The sequence below is a fragment of the Ambystoma mexicanum genome, chromosome 1p (assembly GCF_040938575.1).
Source record: "Ambystoma mexicanum isolate Mex_15411 chromosome 1p, UKY_AmexF1_1, whole genome shotgun sequence".
In the NCBI taxonomy this organism is placed as follows: domain Eukaryota; kingdom Metazoa; phylum Chordata; class Amphibia; order Caudata; family Ambystomatidae; genus Ambystoma; species Ambystoma mexicanum.
In genome coordinates, this window is record NC_090921.1 from 634964343 (window position 1) to 634987856 (window position 23514).

At 46.5% G+C, this 23514-nt stretch overlaps 1 protein-coding gene across 2 annotated transcripts in view; it reads left to right on the forward strand.

Annotated features, from left to right (window-relative positions):
* The window catches only part of LOC138577796 (FYN-binding protein 1-like), a 565956-nt gene that overhangs the window by 318732 nt on the left and 223710 nt on the right, over positions 1-23514 (forward strand). For both annotated transcript variants that reach the window (XM_069649655.1, XM_069649656.1), the window contains one exon: positions 17361-17469. In XM_069649655.1, the coding sequence (XP_069505756.1) occupies positions 17361-17469 (109 nt within the window). The remainder of the gene's footprint in view (positions 1-17360; positions 17470-23514) is intronic.

The following is a 23514-nucleotide window of genomic DNA, read 5'->3' on the forward strand; positions in this document are numbered from 1 at the left end:
TGTCAGCACTGGAAAACTATGTTTCCCTTTTCTTTTTACATGTTACCTATTTTTTGGGTAACTTATTATCATTTCACAATGCATCTTACAATGCAGCACAATGGGGTTTCCTTTGTATGGCCCTAGACTACACTCAAAGGGATGTTCTCCTTACGCAGGATAGTGCAGGGTCATGTTGTGCGTTCCCATGAAGTGGGTTGGGACTGTGTTGTCCCAACCCACTAACTGGTTTTGGTATGTCTGGAGAATATTCATGAGTTTCACCATCAGTGGCCCAGATTGGACCACTGCTGGGGTGTTTCTAGATAAGAAGAGGAGTCCTGCAGCCATTCCCCAGAGATCCTGCGAAGAGCCAAGCATCCTGCCCAGCTGTGAAGGATTCGGAAGACCCGTGGACCCGTCCTAAGAAGGCCTGGCGACCAACTTTTGCTGCAGTCCTGGTGGAGCCCTGTATGGCTGGTGATCTTTGGAAGTCCTTCGGTGGAGCTTCGAGCCTTGGAGGGGTGGACCCAACTATTCCTGATGTCTGCTTGGTGCCCTGCCGTCTGAAGTCCTTGGAGGTGTTCCTGGAACCATCCTGTGGACTGACCAACTTCAGTTTGCAAATAATAGCCACTGCATTCTCTTTCAGTATTGTGGGGTGGGGGATTGTGATTGTATTGCACTGGCTACTGGGGCTGTATATATTTATTTTATTATTGGTGTTGTGTGATCGTATTACCTATACATATTCATTTTCATAGCATGTCCCTTGGCCATAAATAAATATTGTATTTTTATAACTATCTGTCTAAGTCTAATCATCCTTGATTACTTGCGTGTGAACTCATTGTGGACCCTTTACCAAGCTCACCCTTCCTGAGACTTAGTCTTGACCACTCCCCATACTATCTTGATTGGTTTGGCTACAGCTCCCAGAGTTTTCCCTGTTCACTACCTAGGTTGGCCTCCTACACATCTGTCCACCAGGCCAGAGTGGAGAAATACATTCTAACACCTAGCAGTAGCATGTTCTTCAGCTGGCCAATTAGCACACACTTTCACACTTTAAGTAAGGTACATGTATCTGTGGGCAGCACTGCTGGCAAACAACTGATTCAATTCAAAACAAGTAGGATGATAACAGTCTATGATGACCTGAAGTTCCTCCTGGAACTTCACAGAATATTCTCGTATCTTTGGGAATCTCAGAATAAAGTTAACAAATCAGAAGCGCTCTATCAGGCATCTAAAGCAACTAAAGTATCGCCTCCTCCAGGAAGTTGCTTGAGCAAGAATGCACCAGTGCTAGTATTAAGCATTGTATTGGTGAACCTTTCAAATGTGGCTGAGGAAGGCGAAAAGAGTTTAGAAATCGGAGCTCGTATTTAAGGAATGAACGGACCGACCATATGATTTATTAGAGTGGACTGATGATAAACCGGTGGTTGGGTAAAATCTGGACTAACCGGTTGTTGTTTGGGTTTAACATTTAGTATAGCAGGATTGTAAGTGTCCAAAATATCTCTGGAATTTCCTTTAATGGGGGCTCCCCTTGAATAACAGGATATTATCGTTTGTACACAGCTGTATGTGTCAGTGACTGCAGGTTAGAGTACTCGGTCTTGGATTCAGTCTTTCTCTTAGCTTCGGTATGCCAGTCTAATTAACTTTGGCATTGGTGGACTAGTGCGCCTTTCTTCTCTAACACCAAATGTAAGTTTGTTATCCTGTCTAAGTCAAATGTACCTTCCTGAGGTGATTTATTCTATGTATATTCCTGCCATTTATCCAGATACTTACATGCTTTTGGTGAGTAGTGAGTAAACATGAAGTGTGCCGGACTTCCCTTAGGAGGAAGTGGCAATTGTCTGGACTGCCTTGAACCCATTCTCCCAGGGTTCTCCGCTCTCCTGGTCTGTTCCTAAATCTGTCTGCATCGGGACGCCATGGGTCCCGTGGCTGGCGGCGTGTGTATGGCTCATTAGCTGACTGCTCTGCCATGTCTATTCAGAAGCTCAGGTATCAACACCCAGTCTCTGTTTCTCCCCCGTCACAAACATTTCAGAAACACCTGCAGGTGTTGGTCAGATTTAGATGATTTCTTGTTCACAGCTTATACCATTACACTACCCACCATGCAGTGCAGTGTTTCAACTTGTTTCAGAGACTTGGGTAGGTAACGGTCATAATCAGTAAAAACAATGTCTACTATAGCTCCTGTACCAGGATAGAAGAGAGCGTGAAATATAAAGCTGGGTCACAACTGAGTTGCACATTTAGGGTTTCAAGTAACAAGGGACGGGTTAAGACAAGACAATCATGGGGGTCTCATCCAAAACATTTTCTTCACATTCATACAGAACTCATTCTCCCTAATCAATACTATACTACTCTGACCGGCACAGTGGATTCATGTTCTTTTAAATCAGTCGAGAGCATGGATGCACTGTTCTTAAACTGCGATGGCCAGCCGCTATTACTTTTCTTTATTAAGATAAACAGTTCTATAGTCAGTGTGCTTTCCCTCTTTTATCCTTGGATAATCAGAACAGATTTGAGGCTTCAGACTGCTGATTTCAGATTTCAGTTTCAGTGACAAACATTTAACCCAACCCATTTCAGACAACAAATTACAAGACATAACAGTAGATTGACACAATTACCTGTGTTCACCAACCCATGATTTTCAATCGGCTCTTTCTTCCCCATCTGCTCTGCCCACCCTCCTTGAGTCTCCCGGCACTTTGGCCAACTCTCCCCTGCGACAAAATAATCTCTCCTGGACCCTTTGGGATCTCCGGGAAGTGCATCCGGCAGCCCTCGGACCTGGCCACAAAGCAGACAGAATCCGATACCTAAGGCACAAAACCTGTGGTGGGAAAAAGACCACTCACTATTTCGGTGGATTGATGTTATGTTATGTTATCGGTACATGTATAGCGCACCGTCACCAAAGGAATTGGTCCCCAGGCGCTCTGGCGGATCTGTAAACAGGAAGGGTGGGGTAGGGTTAGTCGGGAGGAGGGGAGAAGGAGAGTGGGAGATGTGGTGTTCTGTTGGCAGCTTCAGCTCGGTATACACAGAGTGCTGGGCTTTGGTGCTAGTATCGGATCGGATGAAGGCCTCGAGTGCTGTGGGTGAAGTTTATGTGTTGATGCAGTGTGGTAAAGTGCATGCGGAATGCTGGGAGAGAGATGGCTGTGTGGTTTTGTGTGGGTTTAAGTATGCAGAAGATTGAGGGTTGGGTTAGTGGGGTCTGTATCCAGGTTCAGGTACTTATGATTCAGTTAGAGTTGTATACCTGTGGGTTCGGATGTTGCTGGTTCCTGGTGGCCGACTTGATTTGGTGGTGTTGCGCTGATCCAACTTTATCCTATTGAGTATAGTTTGGATTGGTGGGTGCGTCTGAACCTAATCTTCAGGTGTGGTACTGGGTGGGTGATATCTATTCTTAGGTGATCTAGTGTGACCCTGGTCGGTTAAGGCTTTGAGTGGTTCAGGGTTGCGGTCATGTTGAAGTGTTGTCCTAGTGGATTCGTCTTGGTCAGCGTGTGTATTCAGACATTCGTATCCTTCTGTCGTGACTGATTCTTAGATTTCCGTGGGGTGAACATCCTTGAGACTGTTTAGTTGTAGTTTGTGTGGTGGGGCATTGTGCTTCCTGCTTTCTATTGGTGGACTGTGTGTAGTAATGGAACATTCTGTTTCTCACCCATAGAATTGGGCCCGTGATGCAGTGCTTCCTTTCCCTCTCTATGTTTGTTCTAAGGGCTGTTGGGGAAGGTCATAGTTCGGTCCTGGTCCTCTTGATGATTTGTTCTAGTCTTTCTGTCTTAGTTTGCTATGTTTACTGTCTTTGGTCGTATTGCGACTGTCTCCCGTTTGGTCCTTTAGTATGCCGTGAGATATTTACCTCCGCTTTTCCCATTGATTGATCGGTGCATATCGTGGTCGCTCTACGTTCGTTGATGTTTTTTGGTATGTCGGTGCCCCTGTGACCAGTCTTTCTAGTTATGACGTGAAGAGCCAGGTTTTGAGTCATTTCCTGAATAATAGGTGGTTTCTTGTGTTACGTATGTACTTTGGAAGGTCGTTCCAGGTTTTCGGGGCTTGGTGAGAGAAGGAGGATCCTCCAAGTTTTATTTTGTTGTAGGACTTCGGTTCCAGGCGGATGTCCATGCTTGATCTGAGCATTCTTGTTGGTTGATGTAGGCGTAGTTTGACTCTTAGAAACTCAGCGCCTTCGTTGGGAACTGCTCTGTGCATAATGCACATTGTTTTGAATTGTATTCGTTGTTTTATTGGTAGCCAATGTAGTGTTTTCAGCACTGGTGCAGTGTGTTCTCTTCAGGGTAGTTTCAGAAGTAGTCTGGCTGCCGCGTTTTGTATGCGTTGTAGTTTTTTAGGAGCCGTTCAGGCATGCCTAGGTAAAGGCTATTGGCTTAGTCTACTTTGGACATGACGAGGGCGATGATGGTGGTCGTTTTGTTGGCGAACGATAAGAACGGTAAGATTCTCTTTGCCGCTCGCAGGAGGAAGAAGCATTTCTTGAGGAGATCATTTTCTTGTGGCTCTAGCGTGAGATTATTGTCCATCAGAACCGCCAGGTTTTTTACAATCGCCGAGGGTGCTGGGGTAGTCCCGAGTTCCCTTGGCCAAGGGATGAATTGGTATTCTCATCCATTTTTTGTGACAATCGTTATTTCAGTTTTGCCTGGGTTGATTTTGAGGGAATTGGAGTTCATCCAGAAGAATACATCGTGGAGGCAGTTTTCTAGCGTTGAGTTTCTTTCCGGGTTGTCTTGTATTTTGAAGATTATTTGTGTATCGTCAGCGTAGTTGTAGCAGGTGTGGGCGTGACTTTTGATGACTCTGATAAGTAGATACAGGATGATGTTGAATAGTAGCGGGGAGAAGGATGATCCTTGTGGTACTCCACAGGTGGAATCTCTCGGGCTGGATTTGAAGGGTTTCATCCATACAGTTTCCGTTCTTTTTGTTAGGAAAGATTTGATCCATAGTAGGGCGGTGTCTGTTATTCCAAGTGCTTCTAATCTCGTAATGAGGGTGTCGTGGTCGACTGTGTCAAATGCTGCCAAAAGGTCTAGGAGTATGAAGGCAGTGCTGTTGTCCGAGTCTGCGTTGGTTTTTAGATCATCCCATATTGAGAGTAGAGCTGATTCTGTTCCTCTCAGTGGTCTGAAGCCAACTTGTGCCTGGTCTAGTAGGCCGTGCTCTTCTATAAACTCTTGGGTCATTTTGTATATGTACGGTTCGAGCAGCTTGGCTGTATACGGGATGTTGGATATAGGTCTGTAGTTGGAGAGGTCCTCTACGTTTCCCACTGTATCTTTGAGTAGTGGCCTGATGTACGCAGTTTTGATGGTTTGTGGCACTTTCCCAGTTGCGATGGAATGGTTGAGGACGTTCCTGTGATATTCCATGGGTGTTCCTTGTTTAAGAATTGATTTGTAAATGTCTGGTGGGCATGGGTCATTGGGGGACCCTGAGTTGTTGCTTTCATTCACCAGTTTGACGAATGTCTCCACTGATATTTCTGGAAAGCTTCGTAGTTTGTTTGGGTGCTCCTCCCGGGTGTAGGTTGGAGTTGTGGTCAGATCAGACGGTCTGCTTTGAATGGTTTGTTGGATGTTAGTGATTTTGTTTCTGAAGTAGTCCGCAAGGTCGTTGCAGAGTTTCACGGACGGAGTTGGTGTGTTGTTACATCCTGGAGGGTTTTTGATTTCGTTTATGATTTTGAAGAGCTCTTTTTGGGTGTTTGGTGCTACGAAGATTCGGTTGTCGTAGTGTTTCCTCTTCGCTTTTTGTATTTCCTTTTTGTAAGCCCGGTTGTGTTTCAGGAATTTCAGTTTGTTCGCCGCGTCGTTTTGTTTTCTCCAATCAAGTTCTAGTCTTCGGTTTTTTCTTTTCATGGTGCACAGTAGTGCGGTGAACCATTTTGCCATAGACCGTTTATTAGAACAAGTGAAGGGTTTTTCTTTGGCAATGTTGTCTATAGTAGTTATAATCCACGAATGCAGCAGGATTACCTTTTTGTCCAGGTCATCTTCTTCCATGAATTTTGGGTGTGGTTTGTTTAGCTCCAGGAGTTCATGCAGGTTGGAGTTATTGATGGTTCTCCAATTTCTTCTCATGGTTTTCGTTGTTTTGTCCGGTTGATTGTTTGTTGGTCTGGTCATTTCGATTACAAAGGGGATGATGAGGTGGTCGCTCCAGGGTATTTGAATTGGGGGTGCTGTGGTGAGGAGTAGTTTGTTGGTGAAGATTGCGTCAAGTGTATGCCCTGCCGAGTGGGTTGCTCCTTTGACTAGTTGTTGTAGGTTCTTTGCTGCTAGTTGGTTGGTTAGCGATTTTTGTATGGTTGTGCTTTCTCCTTCAAACCAGATGTTGAAATCTCCTAGGACTATCAGGTGATTGTGTTTGATGGCTAGGACGGTGATTGCTTCTGTGAAGGAGTCTTCGAAGGTTGCATCGTAGGTTGGTGGTCAAATATATTAGTACGAATTTCAAGTTTGTTTTGGATGTTACTGCTAGACGTATGATTAGGGATTCACATTTATCGATGATTAGTGGGTTTTCCAGTTTGATATCCAGGTGTTCTTTGTGAATGATTGCCAGCCCTCCCCCTCTTTTAGTTTTTCTGTTTGATTGGACGCATTTGAAGTATTCAGGTAAACAGTTGTTGAGGGTGATCTTGTAATTGTCGTCTAGCCAGGTTTCTGTTACAAATAGGATGATGATCCATCCGTCGCAGAGCAGATCGTATATCTCAGTGGCATGTTTCGACATTGATCTTGCATTGATGAGGTTGCAGTGGATATTATTGGTGTGATTTTGCTTGTTGGTTGTACCTTGTTTTGGTTTGTGGTTGTTTGGTTGTGGTGCATCATTGTTGGCGTTGATTGGAGGTGGATGAGGATCTGCGAAGGTTATATCTTCATTGCAGGAGGGCGTATGAGGTTCAGCGGAGGCTGCATCTTCATTGAGGCAGTCTGCTAGATAGAAAGCTTGGCTGTTCAGTTGTGTTGCTTCTTTGTTTGTGCTGGTTTGGTGAAGGTCCATGAAGGCTTCTTCTTCGTTGAATTGGTCAGTTAGGTTCATGTTTGGGTTGTTGGTTATAAGATCTTCATCTCGTTATGTCCGGTATGGTGCGGGTGTTGGGGGTGTCCTTCTGTTCTTCTGATGTATGGGGTGATGGGGTTGGACTCTGGCCACCTTCTTCAGTGTTCCCGTCTTTTTTCTGGTTGTCTCTGGATTTTCTTTGTCTGTCTTGATGCTTTTGTGTCCTTGTGGTATCCTGGTTCTTGTGTTGTTGCAAGGTATGGTGTGAGATATAGGGAGTTTTCCCTTTGGGGTTTTGTTCTGGGCGTTTTGGTTTTTGGCGTTGTGTTTCTTCTATATGAGGTTGTTGCTTCGGTGGTAGGTTTGATTTGTGTGCCTGTTTCCAGTGCAGCCTTGTCTTGTGCCCTTTCTCTGCGTCCTTTTCTGGTCCGGGGCATTTTGGTGCTCAGTGCGGAGGTGCCGGTTGAGCGGTTGGCTGCTGTGCCTTATGATGGGAGTGCTGGTGTTTCTTCTTGTATTGGTAGGCTTGGGAGCTTTTGTGCCGTCTGTTCTTCCGGTGGGGCGGTTTGTGTGTCCTCTGAGCGCTGTCTGGTGGGGTTTTGGTGCTGGGCGTACTGTTGTCCGGGGTATAGGTCAAAGTCCAGTGCTGTCTGTGTAGGTCTCTCTGAAAGGATAAGGGCGGCTGGAACTATTCTATCACGGTCTAGCCCTCTCTGGGAGTATGTTAAGGTGGTTAAGCTAAGTTTGTGCTTGAGGCTAGTTCTGACTATGTTCTAGAGTCTCGTATGGTAGGGGGGACCCTAAGGAGTATTGTAGTCCTTATGATTCAAAAATTTAGGAGCGGAGTCCCTGCTAAATTTGGGAGACCTGGGAGACCTGTATAGTGGGAGAGAGGCCTATCGCTGTAATCTGAATGGCACAAGATGCAATTTGGCACTAGAACCCCTGCTATATTTGGTAGACCTGTATAGTGGGAGAGAGGCCTATCGCTGTAATCTGAATGGCACAAGATGCAATTTGGCACTAGAACCCCTGCTATATTTGGGAGACCTGTATAGTGGGAGAGAGGCCTATCAATGTAAACTGAATATTACACAATACAGTTCGGGACCAGAGCCCCTGCTAAAATTGGGAGACCTGCACGGTGGGAGAGAGGCCCCCCTATGTAATCCGAATATCACAATACCATCTGTGAACAGAACCCCTGCCAAATTTGGGAGGCGTGTGTAGTGGGAGCGAGGCCTATCAATGCAATCTGAATGTCATACAATACAATTTTGGAATAGAACACCTGATAGTTTTGGCAGACCTGTATAGTGGGAGAGAGGCCTATCAATGCAATCTGAATATCATACAATACAACTTATCAAAGCGATCTGACTGTCATACAATGCAATTTTGGAATAGAACCCCTAATAGTTTTGGGAGGCCTGTACAGTGGGAGGGAGGTCCCTCAATGCAATCCAAACATCATGTAATACAACTTGGGGACAGAACCCCTGTTGGACTTGGGGGACCTGTGTACTCTGAGAGAGTCCTAACTATGCAAACTGAATGTCACACAATGCAATTTTGGGGACAGAACCCCTGCTAAATTCGGGAGACCTGTACAGTGGGAGAGAAGCCCATCAATGCATTCCGAACATCATACAATGCAATTTTGGGGACAGAACCCGTTCCAAGTTTGGGAGACATATATAGTGGGGGAGAGGCCTATCAGTGCAATCTGAATATGGTACAGTACAGTTTGGGAGCAGGCCTGTATAGTGGGTGGGAGGCACACCAATGCAATCTAAATATCATACAATACAATTGGGGTAGAACCCCTGATACATTTTGGAGACCTGTATAGTGGGAGAGAGGCCTATCAATGCAATCTGAGTGTCACATGATATAGTTTGGGAATGGAGCCCCTGGTAAGTTTGAGGGACCTGTATAGTGGGAGAGAGACCTATCAGTGCAAACAGAACATCACACTATGTAGTTTGGGGGCAGAACCCCTGATAAGTTTGGGAGAGAGGCCTATCGATGCAATCTGAGTGTCATACGATACAGTTTGGGGATGGAGCCCCTGGTGAGTTTGGGAGACTTGTATACTTGAATATCATATAATGCAATATGGGGACCTAACCCCTGCAAAATTTCAGAGACCTGTATAGTGGGAGAGAGGCCTATCTATGCAATCTGAATATCATACAATGCAATATGGGGACCGAACCCCTGCTAAATTTCAGAGACCCATATAGTGGGAGAGAGGCCTATCAATGCAGTCTGTATATCATACAATGCAATATGGGGACCAAACCCCTGTTAAATTTCAAAGACCTGTATAGTGGGAGAGAGGACTATCAGTGCAATCTGAATGTCATACAATGCAATTTGGGAACAGAACCCCTGCCAGGTTTGAGAGACCCGTATAGTGGGAGAGAGGCCTATGAATGCAATCTGAATATCATACAGTGCAATATGGGGAAGAAACCCCTGCTAAATTTCAGAGACCTGTATAGTGGGAGAGAGGCCTATCAATGCAATCTGAATGTCATACAATGCAGTATGGGAACAAATGTAGCATGCTTGTCTATAAGTGGGCTAGGCTTCCAGGGTGGAGCTGTTGCTCTATCCCCCACCTAGGCCACTCTTACCTTACCGGTCCTTGGTTGTTGCTGGTTGACTGCTGGCTTCCCCTGCTGACACTTCCTGGAGCCGCCTCTGTTGGAGACGCCCTTCGCCTTGGGGCCCTTAGCCACAGGGCTGCCGGGCAGAGGGCTGCCCTGGGAGGGTCGGTTAAGGCTTGGGCAGCAAGGCCACAGTCCCAATCAGAGCGGGGAGCAGGTCGGGAGGCGGGAGGATGGGAAGGCACTCACCTGCTGCAGCAGCTTGAGGAATGGGCGAGCGGGAGCCTCTGCGGGTCACTAGGCCCTGCAGCAACACGTAGGGAAGGCCAATCAGCTGGCGGGAGGAGGAGGGAACCAGGAAGTGTAAGCGGGAGGGAGGGGGGGAGAAAAGAAGACCTCGCAAAGGGACTCCGGTAGCCAAAAACGGCTGTATTCGAATTAGGTGGCCCAGGAGGGGCCAAGGCACTCACCTACTGCAGCCCCTTGAGGAATGGGCGAGTGAGAGCCTCTGTGGGTCGCTAGGCCCTGCAGCAACACGTGGGGAAGGCCAATCAGCTGGCGGGAGGAGGAGGGAACCAGGAAGTGCAAGCGGGAGGGAGGCTGGGAGAAAAGAAGGCCTCGCAAAGGGGCTCTTGCAGCCGAAAAACGACTGGATTCGAATTAGGTGGCCCAGGAGGGGGCAACGCACTTACCTGCTGCAGCCCCTTGAGGAATGGGCGAGCGGGAGCCTCTGCGGGTCGCTAGGCCCTGCAGCAACACATGGGGAAGGCCAATCAGCTGGCGGGAGGAGGAGGGAACCAGGAAGTGCAAGCGGGAGGGAGGCGGGGAGAAAAGAAGGCCTCGCAAAGGGGCTCTGGCAGCCGAAAAAAACGGCTTGATTCGAATTAGGTGGCTCAGGAGGGGCCAAGGCACTCACCTGCTGCAGCCCCTTGAAAAATGGGCGAGCGAGAGCCTCTGCGGGTCGCTAGGCCCTGCAGCAACACGTGGGGAAGGCCAATCAGCTGGCGGGAGGAGGAGGGAACCAGGAAGTGCAAGCGGGAGGGAGGCGGGGAGAAAAGAAGGCCTCGCAAAGGGGCTCTGACAATCGAAAAATGTCTGGATTCGAATTAGGTGGCCCAGGAGGGGGCAAGGCACTCACCTGTTGCAGCCCCTTGAGGAATGGGCGAGCGGGAGCCTCTGCGGGTCGCTAGGCCCTGCAGCAACACGTGGGGAAGGCCAATCAGCTGGCGGGAGGAGGAGGGAACCAGGAAGTGCAAGCGGGAGGGAGGCGGGGAGAAAAGAAGGCCTCGCAAAGGGGCTCTGGCAGCCGAAAGACGGCTGGATTTGAATTAGGTGGCCCAGGAGGGGCCAAGGCACTCACCTGCTGCAGCCCCTTGAGGAATGGGCGATCGGGAGCCTCTGCGGGTCGCTAGGCCCTGCAGCAACACATGGGGAAGGCCAATCAGCTGGCGGGAGGAGGAGGGAACCAGGAAGTGCAAGTGGGAGGGAGGCAGGGAGAAAAGGCCTCGCAAAGGGGCTCTGGCAGCCAAAAAACAGCTGGATTCGAATTAGGTGGCCCAGGAGGGGCCAAGGCACTCACCTGCTGCAGCCCCTTGAGGAATGGGCGAGCGGGAGCCTCTGCGGGTCGCTAGGCCCTGCAGCAACACGTGGGGAAGGCCATTCAGCTGGCGGGATGAGGAGGGAACCAGGAAGTGCAAGCGGGAGGGAAGCGGGGAGAAAAGAAGGCCTTGCAAAGGGGCTCTGGCAACTGAAAAACAGCTGGATTCGAATTAGGTGGCCCAGGAGGGGCCAAGGCACTCACCTGCTGCAGCCCCTTGAGGAATGATGAACAATTTATTAATAAAAAGCAATAACAAGAACAAAACCAATGACAACACAAGTGAGAACCCCTCCCTCTGTTCACTGTTCTTTTATATCCAAAGGAACAAACGCATTTCAGTGAACCGGGTGATCCAAGCAAGGCAAGGAATCAAACTGAAACAATGTTGCTGGCAGAGAACAAAGCCTCACTATACAAGCCTTTGATACCAGCTGCGCTCTTTCTTGTTAGTGTTATCAAGGAAGACAGCATATTGTAAAACATTTAGTCAAGGTGAATATACTCCTTAAAGATTCCCACATGCTCTGAGGCAGACAAGAACGCTTGAAATATGACTTCCTTCTGCTAACGGCCCTTTTCCTAAGAAAGTGGGACCCTAAAACACGCTTAAATATGCCAAAAAGGAAACATGTCAGGAGCGAGAGCTGGGCAGCACTAGAGGAAAATCCTTAATTGCAGAGACATGCATAGTAAAATGCAAAGCCTCATCTCGCGCAAGCAAGAAACAGTGGTTTAAACATGGCAGTCTACGGTATCAGCTCACCGTTATAATGCAGTAACATGAAAAGGGAGTACTTGCAATTGTCAGTTCTTAATCTTTTCCCCCATTAACGAGGGTGCCTCATATGTGGGCCACATTGCCTACAGCAGCAAACATAGGGATACATTACTGCAGGGGAGAGCAGGCCTGTGTGCATGTGTCCTGTTATAAGTGTGTTTAGCTTATGAACCCTGTGTTTTAAAATGAAATGGGTGCCATTAAATGTAAAGGTGCCACGCTATAGAGCAGATTGTCGGCGTTGGAGGGAGTACAGGGGTGGTGGCTGCTGTGTAAACGTAACACCAGGGAGACGATGAATAAATGGTCTGCCGATAAACGTCCACGTGCAGAATATTTGCCACGTCCCTGGTGCAGGCTGTAATTATGAATGCTTTGCTATTATATGAGCTTTTACTAACCATTCATGTATCACCTTGTGTGTTACAAGGAAAGATGAAGATTCTGTTCCATCCACCTTCCTTTTGTGTCGTTGTAATATAGATATTGCAATTTGCAAACGTAATTGAGAATTGGAATGCCCCTTTTGTACATTGCAAATTCAGATTTTGTAAAGTTAGCACATTTGCTCAGCGCTGTATTTGCATCATCGAAAGATCACTGTGACCACTCACCCAGTCGCAGTGGCCTCCGTGGCCCACAAGGTTATTCAACAGAGCCCTTCTTCCTGAGCTCACTATTCCTACTCCAGACAATTAATACACACCTTGAAAAAGACCCCTGTTGGGTCGAAACATGTGCTGACTTCGGTGTTTAATAATTTCACCTGGAATAATAGGCACAAGTGGCTAAGTAAAGCACTTACAATCTAACCACTACACAAGACTCGGCTCTTATTTGTCATAAGAGCCCAGATTCCTATGGTTCCAGGGCTTGGTTCGAGTGCAGTTCCACCACCATACCCAATTTAAACATCAAACAAGACGGATGAGCCCTGTCTTTCCTACTCACCGGCTGCAGGTCACAACACTAAGCACTGTGGACTAGCGCAGTGATCTACAAATTCTAGAGCTCTTACCTTTCTCTTACCTTTCTCCCTGAACTGTATATACATTTGCTCACCACTGTCTTTGCAAATATATAAATGTACATACATGTAGATATATATTTGTGTAGCTCTGTCTGGCTAATGTGATTCACTTTAAGGTTATGCCCATCAAACAACTACTCGCTGACTCATTTCACTACTTCCCCTAAAGTAAAAGAAATTGTCAATTTGGTTTGTATTTCTATTTATTAATTTATAACGCACTTACACCTAACCACTGAACAAAGACAATAAATGGTGCAAAATGCATGAACGTGATGAGTAATAAAGTACTAAAGGCATTAACAAGATGACAAAAGAAGAAATCTAGTATGGAAAATAAATGCAATGGCAAATTAGAAGGGGCAGAGAGTTCCTGTACTTAGGGGCAAGGATGGAAAAGGATTGAAATCATGAAGGGGAACAGGGAGGTTTAGGAAAAATAGGGATTGGGAACAGAGAGAACGAGGAGGGGAACAGAAAGATATTAGAGATGAGCGATAAGCCAGGAAGGGGTCAGGAAGACACTTGAAAACAACGTTTAAGAAATTAAAGCGACATGCTTGTATGCCTCCTCCCTACCTGTACTTCCCATCATAGCATTATCTATTCCTCTCTGACTGGCACATCCCCCCCTCCACACTCCGGTCCCCCCCCCCTGCACTTTTTGTTACTGAACTTGCACGATCAGAAAGAAACAAGGCTTAATAGGACCATTATTGTGATTTTTCTTCCCTGCCCCCACCCCCTTTTTTGTCTTGTGGCGCCTTGAAACACCATTTGCTGTATAGGCACTTTGTAAATAGTCCATAAAGGAATTAAATAAATAAAAGATAGTGGAGCGAGAGGAAAGGGAAAGAAGAGTGTGAATGGAGGGATGATTAATTGAATGGAGAAGGTAACACTGGTGTGCAGAAAGACTGAGGCATGAAGAGGAGCAAAAAAGAAACAAGAAAAAAGCATTAATATTATAAGAAAAAGAAAGGCTAGAATCAATGAGTATACCCAGATTCTGAGAAAGGTAGCAAGACAGGGGGGAATGAGGGAGCAGGAACATGATGATTAGAGAAAGAGGTAGAAGGAGGGAAGAAAACGACTTTGATCTTTGAAAGATTGAGATGTAGTAAACGAGAATACATCCAATGTTAGATGGCAAGCAGACATGAGAAGGGGAAAGTGTACAGAGAATCAGGGAAGTTTCAGGAGGAAAGGACGAGTTCAGTGTAGTTGGCATAAAAAGGGAAATGAAAACCCAAATTAAGTGATAATCTCGAAGAGGGGGGGAAGTATAAAGTTAGAAAAGGGGGGGTTTGAGGACAGAGCCTTCGGGGACACCAAGTTGCAGTGGCAGGGTAGGGGAACAGGAACCAGACTATAAAACTGAAAAGGTGCGGTGGGAGAGATAGGTCAAAAACCATAGAAGGACAAAGTCAGAGAAAACCCTGGAAAGGAAGTGCAGAGTGGTCAACCATGCCAAAAGTGGTGGAACCGTCGAGTATTATTAGTTTCGAGGAGTGTTTAGAGCGTTTGGCAGTGAGGAGAGAGTTGGTTACATGGAGTAAAGCTGTCTTGGTCGAATGCATAGGATGAAAGCCAGCGGTGAAGGGGAAAGAGAGAATGGAAATGGAGGAAGTCAGAAATGTCAGTGGATGACGTACTCAAGAAGTTTGGGAAGAAAAAGGAGAAGAGAGATGGGAAGATAAATGGAGGGAATTATCCAGAGAGTGTTTGGGAAGCATGTTTGAAACTAGATGGAAAAACACATCAAGAGAGAGAAGAGTTAATAAAAGATTATACGGTTATACGCTCGTTTGCAGGAGGATTAAGCGTGTGCCTTTTTCTGATCAGCGCTATTCTTTGATCCAACACAGACTCTACAGGCATTCAAACTATCACAGACTCCATCCATAGCCATCATTTCCTTTTTTACCTGTGAGAATCTTTCCTGTGTATGTACTCTCCCCCCCACCCCCTTTGGCCCTTTCTGGCCTCCTGCTGTCTTTTTTCTATTCTCTCGCAAACCAAGGAATGGCTTCCCCTGTAGAGGGCAGAATAGACAACTCTGTAAAAAAACTAAACCATCTACTTAATCATAGTGATGGGTAACGATCATAATTGGACTAGAGGCATCCACTTAGCCAACCAAGCCTTACAATGAACCCCCTAACACCCTCTTTTGTTTTCAAATACGAATTGAAGCCAACCAGGCATTCACATTAGAAGCCTACATCCAGGTCCTAATGCCATGAAGACATCACGGATGACACCCAGCTTGTATAAATAGACTTTTCCGAGATGGCGGCTGCAGAATGACGCCGCGGAACGCTGCTGCCTTCTTGGAGAAGTTACATGCTGTACTCACAGCACTGATTAAGGTAAAATCATGCCCCTTCTATTATTCACAGAATGCTTGCTCTGTAATTCCAATCCAGGTCCATTGACTAGGGATTGGTTAGTGCAGCGCATGCCCTAAGGCAGTGATTCTGAACTCTGACACTTGTATTCCTATAGATAATATGAAACAAAGACCTACCTAACTCCATGGGCATACGAATACCCAGAAGTTGAAGAAAATAGGCAGACATTACAAATAGCCGCTCAGGGGACTCCCTAAATGCAACTAGGAACTTTGCTCATAAGACTACATAGGTAATTATGGATACCATTGGGCACTAAACCGCACACCAACCTGCTTGGCGCCAATATTATCAATCATACTGGCCTCTTGTATTTCTTACAGGAAATATTCTCCTTTCTATCCCACACTGCGTCGAGTGGCCCAACGCAAAACTCTAGTACCTGAATGTTCATTTACATGATGAACCATATCGCATCAAGGTAAATACCGAACCTTATCTACCCTCACTCCATGCATGTTAGATAGTCACCAGAACCAGCACTCACAGAAATCACAACAATTACAGTTGGTCTGACAATTAAACCACCCACCACAACCACCACCCATGGGCATCTAGTGTTAGCCATCACATTGAATCACACCATCAACCAACACACTGACAAGTTAGTGTCCCCCACAAACTGCTGAAACACAAGCCAGCAGCTGGCATATCCCTCTCTTACTCACTATCCATGAGGGTAGCCACACATGTGAAGCACAAAGCAGCCCACTAAACTGTGAAACAAGTAATGCAACCAAGCACAGTGGCGTGTTATAGGAATTACTCAATCCAAACCACAACCTTTAATGAAACCATGATTTTGTCTCATGCTTTACCATTTTCTTTCCGTCTCACGTCCTCACGGACTAACGCTTACGAATTGTACTGTGATCTAAATGTTTCAGCATTAAATATAATGAATTACTGTATGTTATAATGAAACTGTAACCAAACAAAGGATATCACAAGCACATGTAATGAATTATCTTGGTAAATAGCCAGATATTGTGTAACTAGCCAAGAGGAAGTCCTAGTTTGGTGAAACAAGATGCACGTGCGCAAGGAGGTTATTGTTGGTTGTTAATCACTACATCTGTATGCAATGGCTGAATAAGATTGCACATGAATGCAATGCAAAATAAATGCTGTAACCTCCACATAGTTATTCACCTTATTAAAGCACCTCTAGTTAAAACCAACAAGGAAAATAACTATTATTTGAATGACTGATCGCAGAAGTGTGAGGGAGCGCCCAGTTATTCCACAAACTCTCTAAACAGGCCTCAGTGCTGCTAGTCCCCTGCATGGGTGATTGGCTCTGTACTAAAAAACTCTTTACCTAACTTAACACAGTTGATATGTGAGAGTGCCAGATTTGTTAGCATGTCATACTGGATTAGTCCTGCTGCTAAGTATTAGTATTAAATCTGTCATTATTGATCAATTAAGTGGTGCTCAGTTTATTGACTTTTATAGGATGAATGGCTTTGGTAGGGGTTTGACCCTGCTAAGGGCAGGCTTACCCCTTGTACTAGGTAAGCACATTTGAGCTATCCACTTGACGGTGTCCACAGGTCCTATGGTGTATTTGAAAGCTAACTGCTTTTGGAAGGGATCTGTCTGATATTGATAGCTTGCAACTAAAAGTATGTGTTAGCCTAATAACATTTTCTCTGTACCAAGATTTCTTCTGTCTGACAGTCACCCGCCAAAGTCCTCAAATGTATGTAAATATACTGTAATGTATGTAAATATACTGTGGGAGAGTAATTAAATAAACAATGTTCCTATGTAAAGCCATACCTTTGAGAATAAGTTACCACAAAATTGCTGTGAACCATGTTTCCATAATTGATTTTTCTCTTTGTTAATTTAGATTGCTTTAAGCAAAGGTTTGAAGCCAGAGATCGTGTGTCCCCTTTGCTACCACATCCACGAAAAATGTCTACTGGATCTGGTCCATTGAATCTGTCATCATCATCATGGTGAGTTCCCAGTAGTATTAGTAGAGATCCACACATGTCTAGTTTCCTGTTAACCAATGTGTCAGTGACTCATGTGACCTTCTCCTTGTTTGCTTCATTAGGTCAAACAGTCAAGGCTCTTTAGCTCACGTCTCACTGCATTGTGGTATCTTGTCATCCAACGTTTATATTGAGAAAAGGAAAACTACAAGCACCATAATGCAAAGTGTTGTGCGCTGAAAAGCTAAACCTGACTGGCCATCTCACACATGACGTGATGAAGCAACTTGAGAACTCTTGGCCTGTGAGTTGCGAAATGTTGATCGAAACCTAAAAGCTGATATTCAATCCCTACCTTTGGAGATGGTTGGTTGACAGTTACATGAGGAGTAGGTGACATGATAGATCAAGGGATAGGCAGCAATTCCCAGGCATTTGCTGCCATTTGTGCCTATAACATTCGAAATCTCTACCCACTGCAATGATTTAGGAGGCACTTTTCGGAAAGATTGTGATTTTAATTGTACAGTTACTTCTGCGCCCCTGTTGAGCGGTTCGCTCCCAGATTGTCAAAGAGCTAACTTCTCTCACATGCTCCTACCTCTGTTTCCTCTTTAACTTCTCTCTTTCCCTTTTGATCTTTCCTACCTGATTCACGGTAGGCACTGTCCTAGAGCAGCCTTCTGCTGAATCCAATAACCCTGCTAGCCACCTAGATGTCTCCCTCTTCACTACTCTAAAATCATTGAATGACTCTATTTAACATGACTTCTTCCTTCATAGACACCAATGACCTCTGTGTCTGGATCCCCCAGCCAATCTACTACAGAAACTGTCCTTAAACATGGTTCTGATTTTCTTCTATGCCTCTGCATCTCCACCTTTGCTCCGCTTAACAAAATAGTCAACTTCACTACCCTCCTCCTCTACATCTTCTTTGCTCTTCCCTCACTGCCCAACACTGCCTTATTGCCAGTTGGCTTTCTCTTAGAAAATACCCCCTATTTGAATTCCTACTGCTTGTCATTAAATACGGCATGGACTTACACCTTCCTACCTGGTTGACAACATCTCCTGCTACTCTCCGGAAGGGAACCTCCGGTCCCTGATCACTCTGCTTTTACACCATCCTGTGCAGCCTCCAAATTTTCTCCTTCTCCCTCTTTGCTCCTCTCCATTGAAACACCCTAACTTCATATCAAAAAGTCTACTTCCATCCACTCCTTTAAATCTTCACCCCTCCCCCCAAGCCGAGAAGGAGACTCCACATCTTACTGTCACATTGCCGCCCCTTACTGATGACCCAGTACCTAACTCTTCCCCATAATGGACCCTGTGTCTATCTAGTCTCCTAGGGCCAATGTCTTGTCCATGGTCTGTGTACCACGTATTCCACAGGTTACTTTAACACGCCTTTCCTTGCACTCTACGCCACCTGATGTAGGATTGCATCAATCACTGATATGTTCATTTTGTAGGAGTTCCTGCAAGAATCATGTTCACGCAATTAATGAAATACACATGGACATACATGGTTAGCTACTGTAATGTCACAGATGGATGTCATTGGCGTGAAAGTACTCATGATAGCTGTACAAGAGAGGTGGTGTTTCTGGGGTGTAGAAAGCAGTGAGGTGCAGTGGAAGGTTGGCCAACTTGGAGCGTTGACTATGGCAGCAGAAGTTCTTGCACTGACTCTGGACGTTAAATGTATGCAGTTCTCAGAGTGGGTGCTTTAAAGCAGAGCGAGGAGGAGGTCTTGGCACTTTATAGAGCAGTCCGGTATATTTTCAATGTTATAGATAATCAGAGGTGGTCTGGTTTAGATTTGACCAGCCCTATCAGTCTTTAAACGTTTGTGCAGATTGATACTATGCAAATGTACTTAGTGGTGGTGGGCAAAGCACAGCCCCGATTAAGAAGACTATAAATGGTCTAGTAGCCTGTAAAATGGCTTCTGCTTGAGGTGGGAAGTGGTGATCTCAGCACTTTATTTTTTATATAGCGATGCACGCAGGGGTGGACTGGCCAAAAGGGAACTCTGGAAATTTCCCGGTAGGCCTCTGCACCCTAGGCCTTTTCTTTGTGTGCTATTTCCAAAATATCCCATAAGGAAAGGGTTGGTCTTGCTGAAAATGTGCAATATGGGGCCACTTTGAACATTATTTCCAGGGCCTCTTTTGGTTGCCAGTCCACCCCTGGCTGCACGCCCATAGGCCTCAGAGCGCACAAAGAAACAGGGCAAACGAGGACACAAATAAATCAAGGGGAGAAGGGGGTCCAGGCCATCAGAGTAGGATGCTCGTAGTCGTGCTCATTTTAAGATGACTAGTCTACCCCTTTGTCAAAAAGGTGCGTTTTTAATGCTGTAAGATTGATGCCCTTGTCACAAGTATATATTTCTCCTAAGAACTGACTGAGGCATCACCCTGTCCTGTCTTTATGGCCAATCGAGCCTTTGCTGTTAGATGGCCTAAATCACATGGATATCTACAACAAGAGGGGCAATCTTAACTAATACTATAGCGACCACAGAAAATATGCAAACCCTTTTTTAGAAAGAACTATCCCGTTACTCAAAGAATAAATGTACACACCTCTCAGCATGTAATATTGGGAGAATTTATTTTGTAAAGTTAATGAGCCTTCTTGGATACCTTTATCCGTCCCAATCACTTTCTATAAAGGTAACTAGTGTTTTCCACATGCCTTGAATCTGTTTCAGCAACGTTCTGTGATATGATATGTCATTTATAACGCGCCTGTACACAAGTGTTTCTAGGCACAACAAGACAAGGAGGGGAAAACAGAAGGAGGTCAAAACAACGATCATACTAGGCCTTGTTTCATTCACATCGCGCAAGTGCAGGGAAGAGAGAGGGGGAAGTGCCGGGCGGGGGGTGGGAGGGAATGCTGGTAGCCCAATAAATGCCAGGGGGAGGGGAGAAGTGCAGGCATTCAATAAGTGTAGCCAATGGGTGGCTCATACGTGCAGAGAGAGAAGGGACTGTAGGGTTACAGATATAGGCCCTTAAGTGCGGGGGAAGCCCAGAGGCAGTGCAAGGGCAAATGGACATGCAGGAGCCTGATTCTGAGTTTAGTGGGAGGCCAGGTGATCAGTGCGTGGAGCAGTCAGGGACATCAGCAATGGAGAGGAAGGTCTTGAGTTGCTTCCGGAACTGGAGGTGGTTCTGCTCAAGTTTGAGAGAGGCAGGGAGGCTGTTTCAGAGGGAGACCCCAGCCAAAGAAAGAGATCTGCCCCCCACTTTCTGCTTGGAGAAGCGACTGACCCTCAGAGAGTTGGAGGTGGTTGAGCGGAGAGCTCGAGAAGGAAGATGTTCAGGAAGTGAAAGTTGGAGGTAGTGTACTCCCAGGTCCCAGAAAGCCTTGTGGATGATGCAACAGGTCTTGAACTTGATCCTTGCAGCCACAGAGAGCCAGTGAAGAGATTTCATAGCTGGAGAGATATGATGCCTGGGCTTGAGGCCAAGTATAAGTCTCGCAGTCCTGTTCTGGATAAGTTGTAAAGGTCGAAGAGTGGAGACAGGCAGATTTAGAAAGAGGCTGTTGCAGTAGTCCAGCCTATAGAGGACCAGGGCTCTAGAGACAGTGAGCTTCTCGGGGAAGAGAAAAGCTGACTACCTCCGAAGAGGTGCAGCTGATAGTGTGATTTCTTAGAGACGTCGGAGATGTGAAGAGAGAAGGGGATGGTGGAGTCGAAGATGACACCAAGGTTCTTAGCTTCACAGGAAGGAGTAGGAAGAGGGCCAAGGGTGGACAGCCTGAGAGAGAGAGAGAGAGAGAGGAAAGGAGGAAGAGGGTGTCCCGATGAGTAGAAGCTCAGTCTTACTGGCATTAAGGCAGAAATCGTTGGCAGCACAGCATTCCTGAATTGCGGCCAGACAGTCTGGTATGAGAGAAGCAGTAGAGGTGGCAGAAGGGAGTCTGAAGGGAGATGGGTGTCATCTGCTTAACACTGAATGTTAAAGCAGAATGTAGCTATGTGGTGGGCAAGAGGTGCCAGGTAGTGGTTTAAAATCCAGGAAGGTTAGACCCCTGGGGAATACCACAGTAGAGAGAAAGACCCCAGTTGGAACTGTGGGGGTCGGTCTATGAGAAAGGAAGTGAACCAGGCCAGCACCTGACTAGTGATACCAAGGTTGTCATGGAGGCAATTGAGCAGGATGGCATGGTTGACCATATCAAAAGCAGAGGATATATCAAGGAGAATGAGGACAGAAGGAAGATTAGAGTCAAGATTAGAGAGCAAGTCTTCACGAGTGTTCAGGAGAGCAGTTTCTGTGCTTCTGGCAGCTTTGAAGCCAGACTGGTGGTCGTGGAGACAACCAACAGATTCATTATGCAGATTAAGCTGGGAAATGGCCAGCTTTTCAAAGAGTTTTCCCAGGAAACGAGTGATGGAGATCGGGCGATAGTTAGCAGGAGAGGAAGGATCAGCAGAGGGCTTCTTTAAGAGGGGGGTGCACAAGAGAGTGCTTAAGGGAGCGGGGAAGGTTCCAGTGGCAAAGGACTGATTGCAGAAATCAGCCAAGGCTGGAGCAAGGGTGCCGATGTGGTCCTTGATGGTTCTGGATGAGCAGGGGAGAACCTGCTTTGACAAGACTTTCTTAGATCAGACTTGTCTAGAAACCGTGTCATGGGTGAACAGGGGAAAGGAGGAGAAAGGTGGAGGAGGAGAAGGAGGAAGAGCAGCCACAGATGGACAAGGGGTGGTAGATGAGGAAAAGGAGGTAGCAGAAGAGAGATTGGACAGAATGTCCTGAGAATTTAGAGGGGAAAGGAGAAGTCAGGGCCGTGCAGAGGGCCTGGGAGGGAACAGGAGAGTTAGAGACTGCAGCAGGCTTGGCCAGCTCCTTGCAGATTTTGAAAAGTTTGGCTGAGTTGTTAGATGCCACAGAGATGCGTGCTTGGATGTAGGCCCTCTTTTTAGAAAGGACAGAGTGTCTGTACTGCCTTTGGAGCAGGCGGCAGGCCAGTTTGTCAGAGGGTGCACCTGATGCCCTCCACTTCCTCTAAGCCACCCTACACTTGTGTTTAATGGTGGAAAGGTTGGAATCATACCAAGAGTTGCACTTGGTTGTGGGCTTCAAGCGGATCCTCATGACAGGGGCAAGGACGTCCAGAGTGTTAGAGATAGAAAGACGGAGATTAGAGAGGGTTTTGTCAGAGTGTGATTTAGCCAAAGGTGTAGTAGGAGGAGAGAAGGTAGCAGAAAAAGCCTCAACTGACACACGCTTTATGGGCTGGATGACCGAGAAGCTAGGTGGCAGTGCTGGGGTCGGCTTGGCCTGCGGGGCAGAGAGAGAGAGGTGGGTGGAAAGGAGAAAGTGGTCACTCCAAGAGAGAGGAGTGGTGAGAGGGTTAGAGAGGGGGGGTGTGAGGAGATCAGAACATCCAGGGTGTGCCCTGCATAGTGAGTCGGGTCAGAGGGAAGAATAGAGAAAGAGAGAGTCGCAGAGGTTGCAAAAGAACCCTACAGAGGGCCTAGTAGCATCCAGGTGGATGTTCAGGTCTCTGAGGAGAAGTGGATAGGTAGAGCCATGGATGGAGTAGGAGAGGGCAGCCCACTCCGAGAGGAAGAGGGTGTCCTGGCCAGGCAGCCTGTAGATGGTGGCCACAGTGAGAGAGAGGCCAGGAGAGATAGAGAGCCTGCAGATGCAGGTATTCAAAGGAGGAGTCATTCTGCATTGGAATAACAGACGCAGAGATCCACTCTGGGAAGATCAAGGCTACACCCCCACCGGGAAGGTTTGTTCTGGGTGCAGAGAGGATCTTGTAGCCATGTGGAAGGAGAGTGTCAAAACTTGTGACAGAGCTGGCCGTGAACCAAGTCTTGGTGAGACCGAGTACATCCAAATCAAAGATCTTCCAGGAGATGGCAGATGTCAGAGGAATGTTTAACAGTGGAGCGAGAGTTGAGGGTAGCGATGTGGAACAGGTTGCCACCTTTGAAAGACTTCTGTGAAGGTGTACAGGCAAGAGGTACACCCAACAGAAGTGTTGGAACTGCCCGAGGGTGGGCAGAGGAGGAAGGAAGAGATGCCA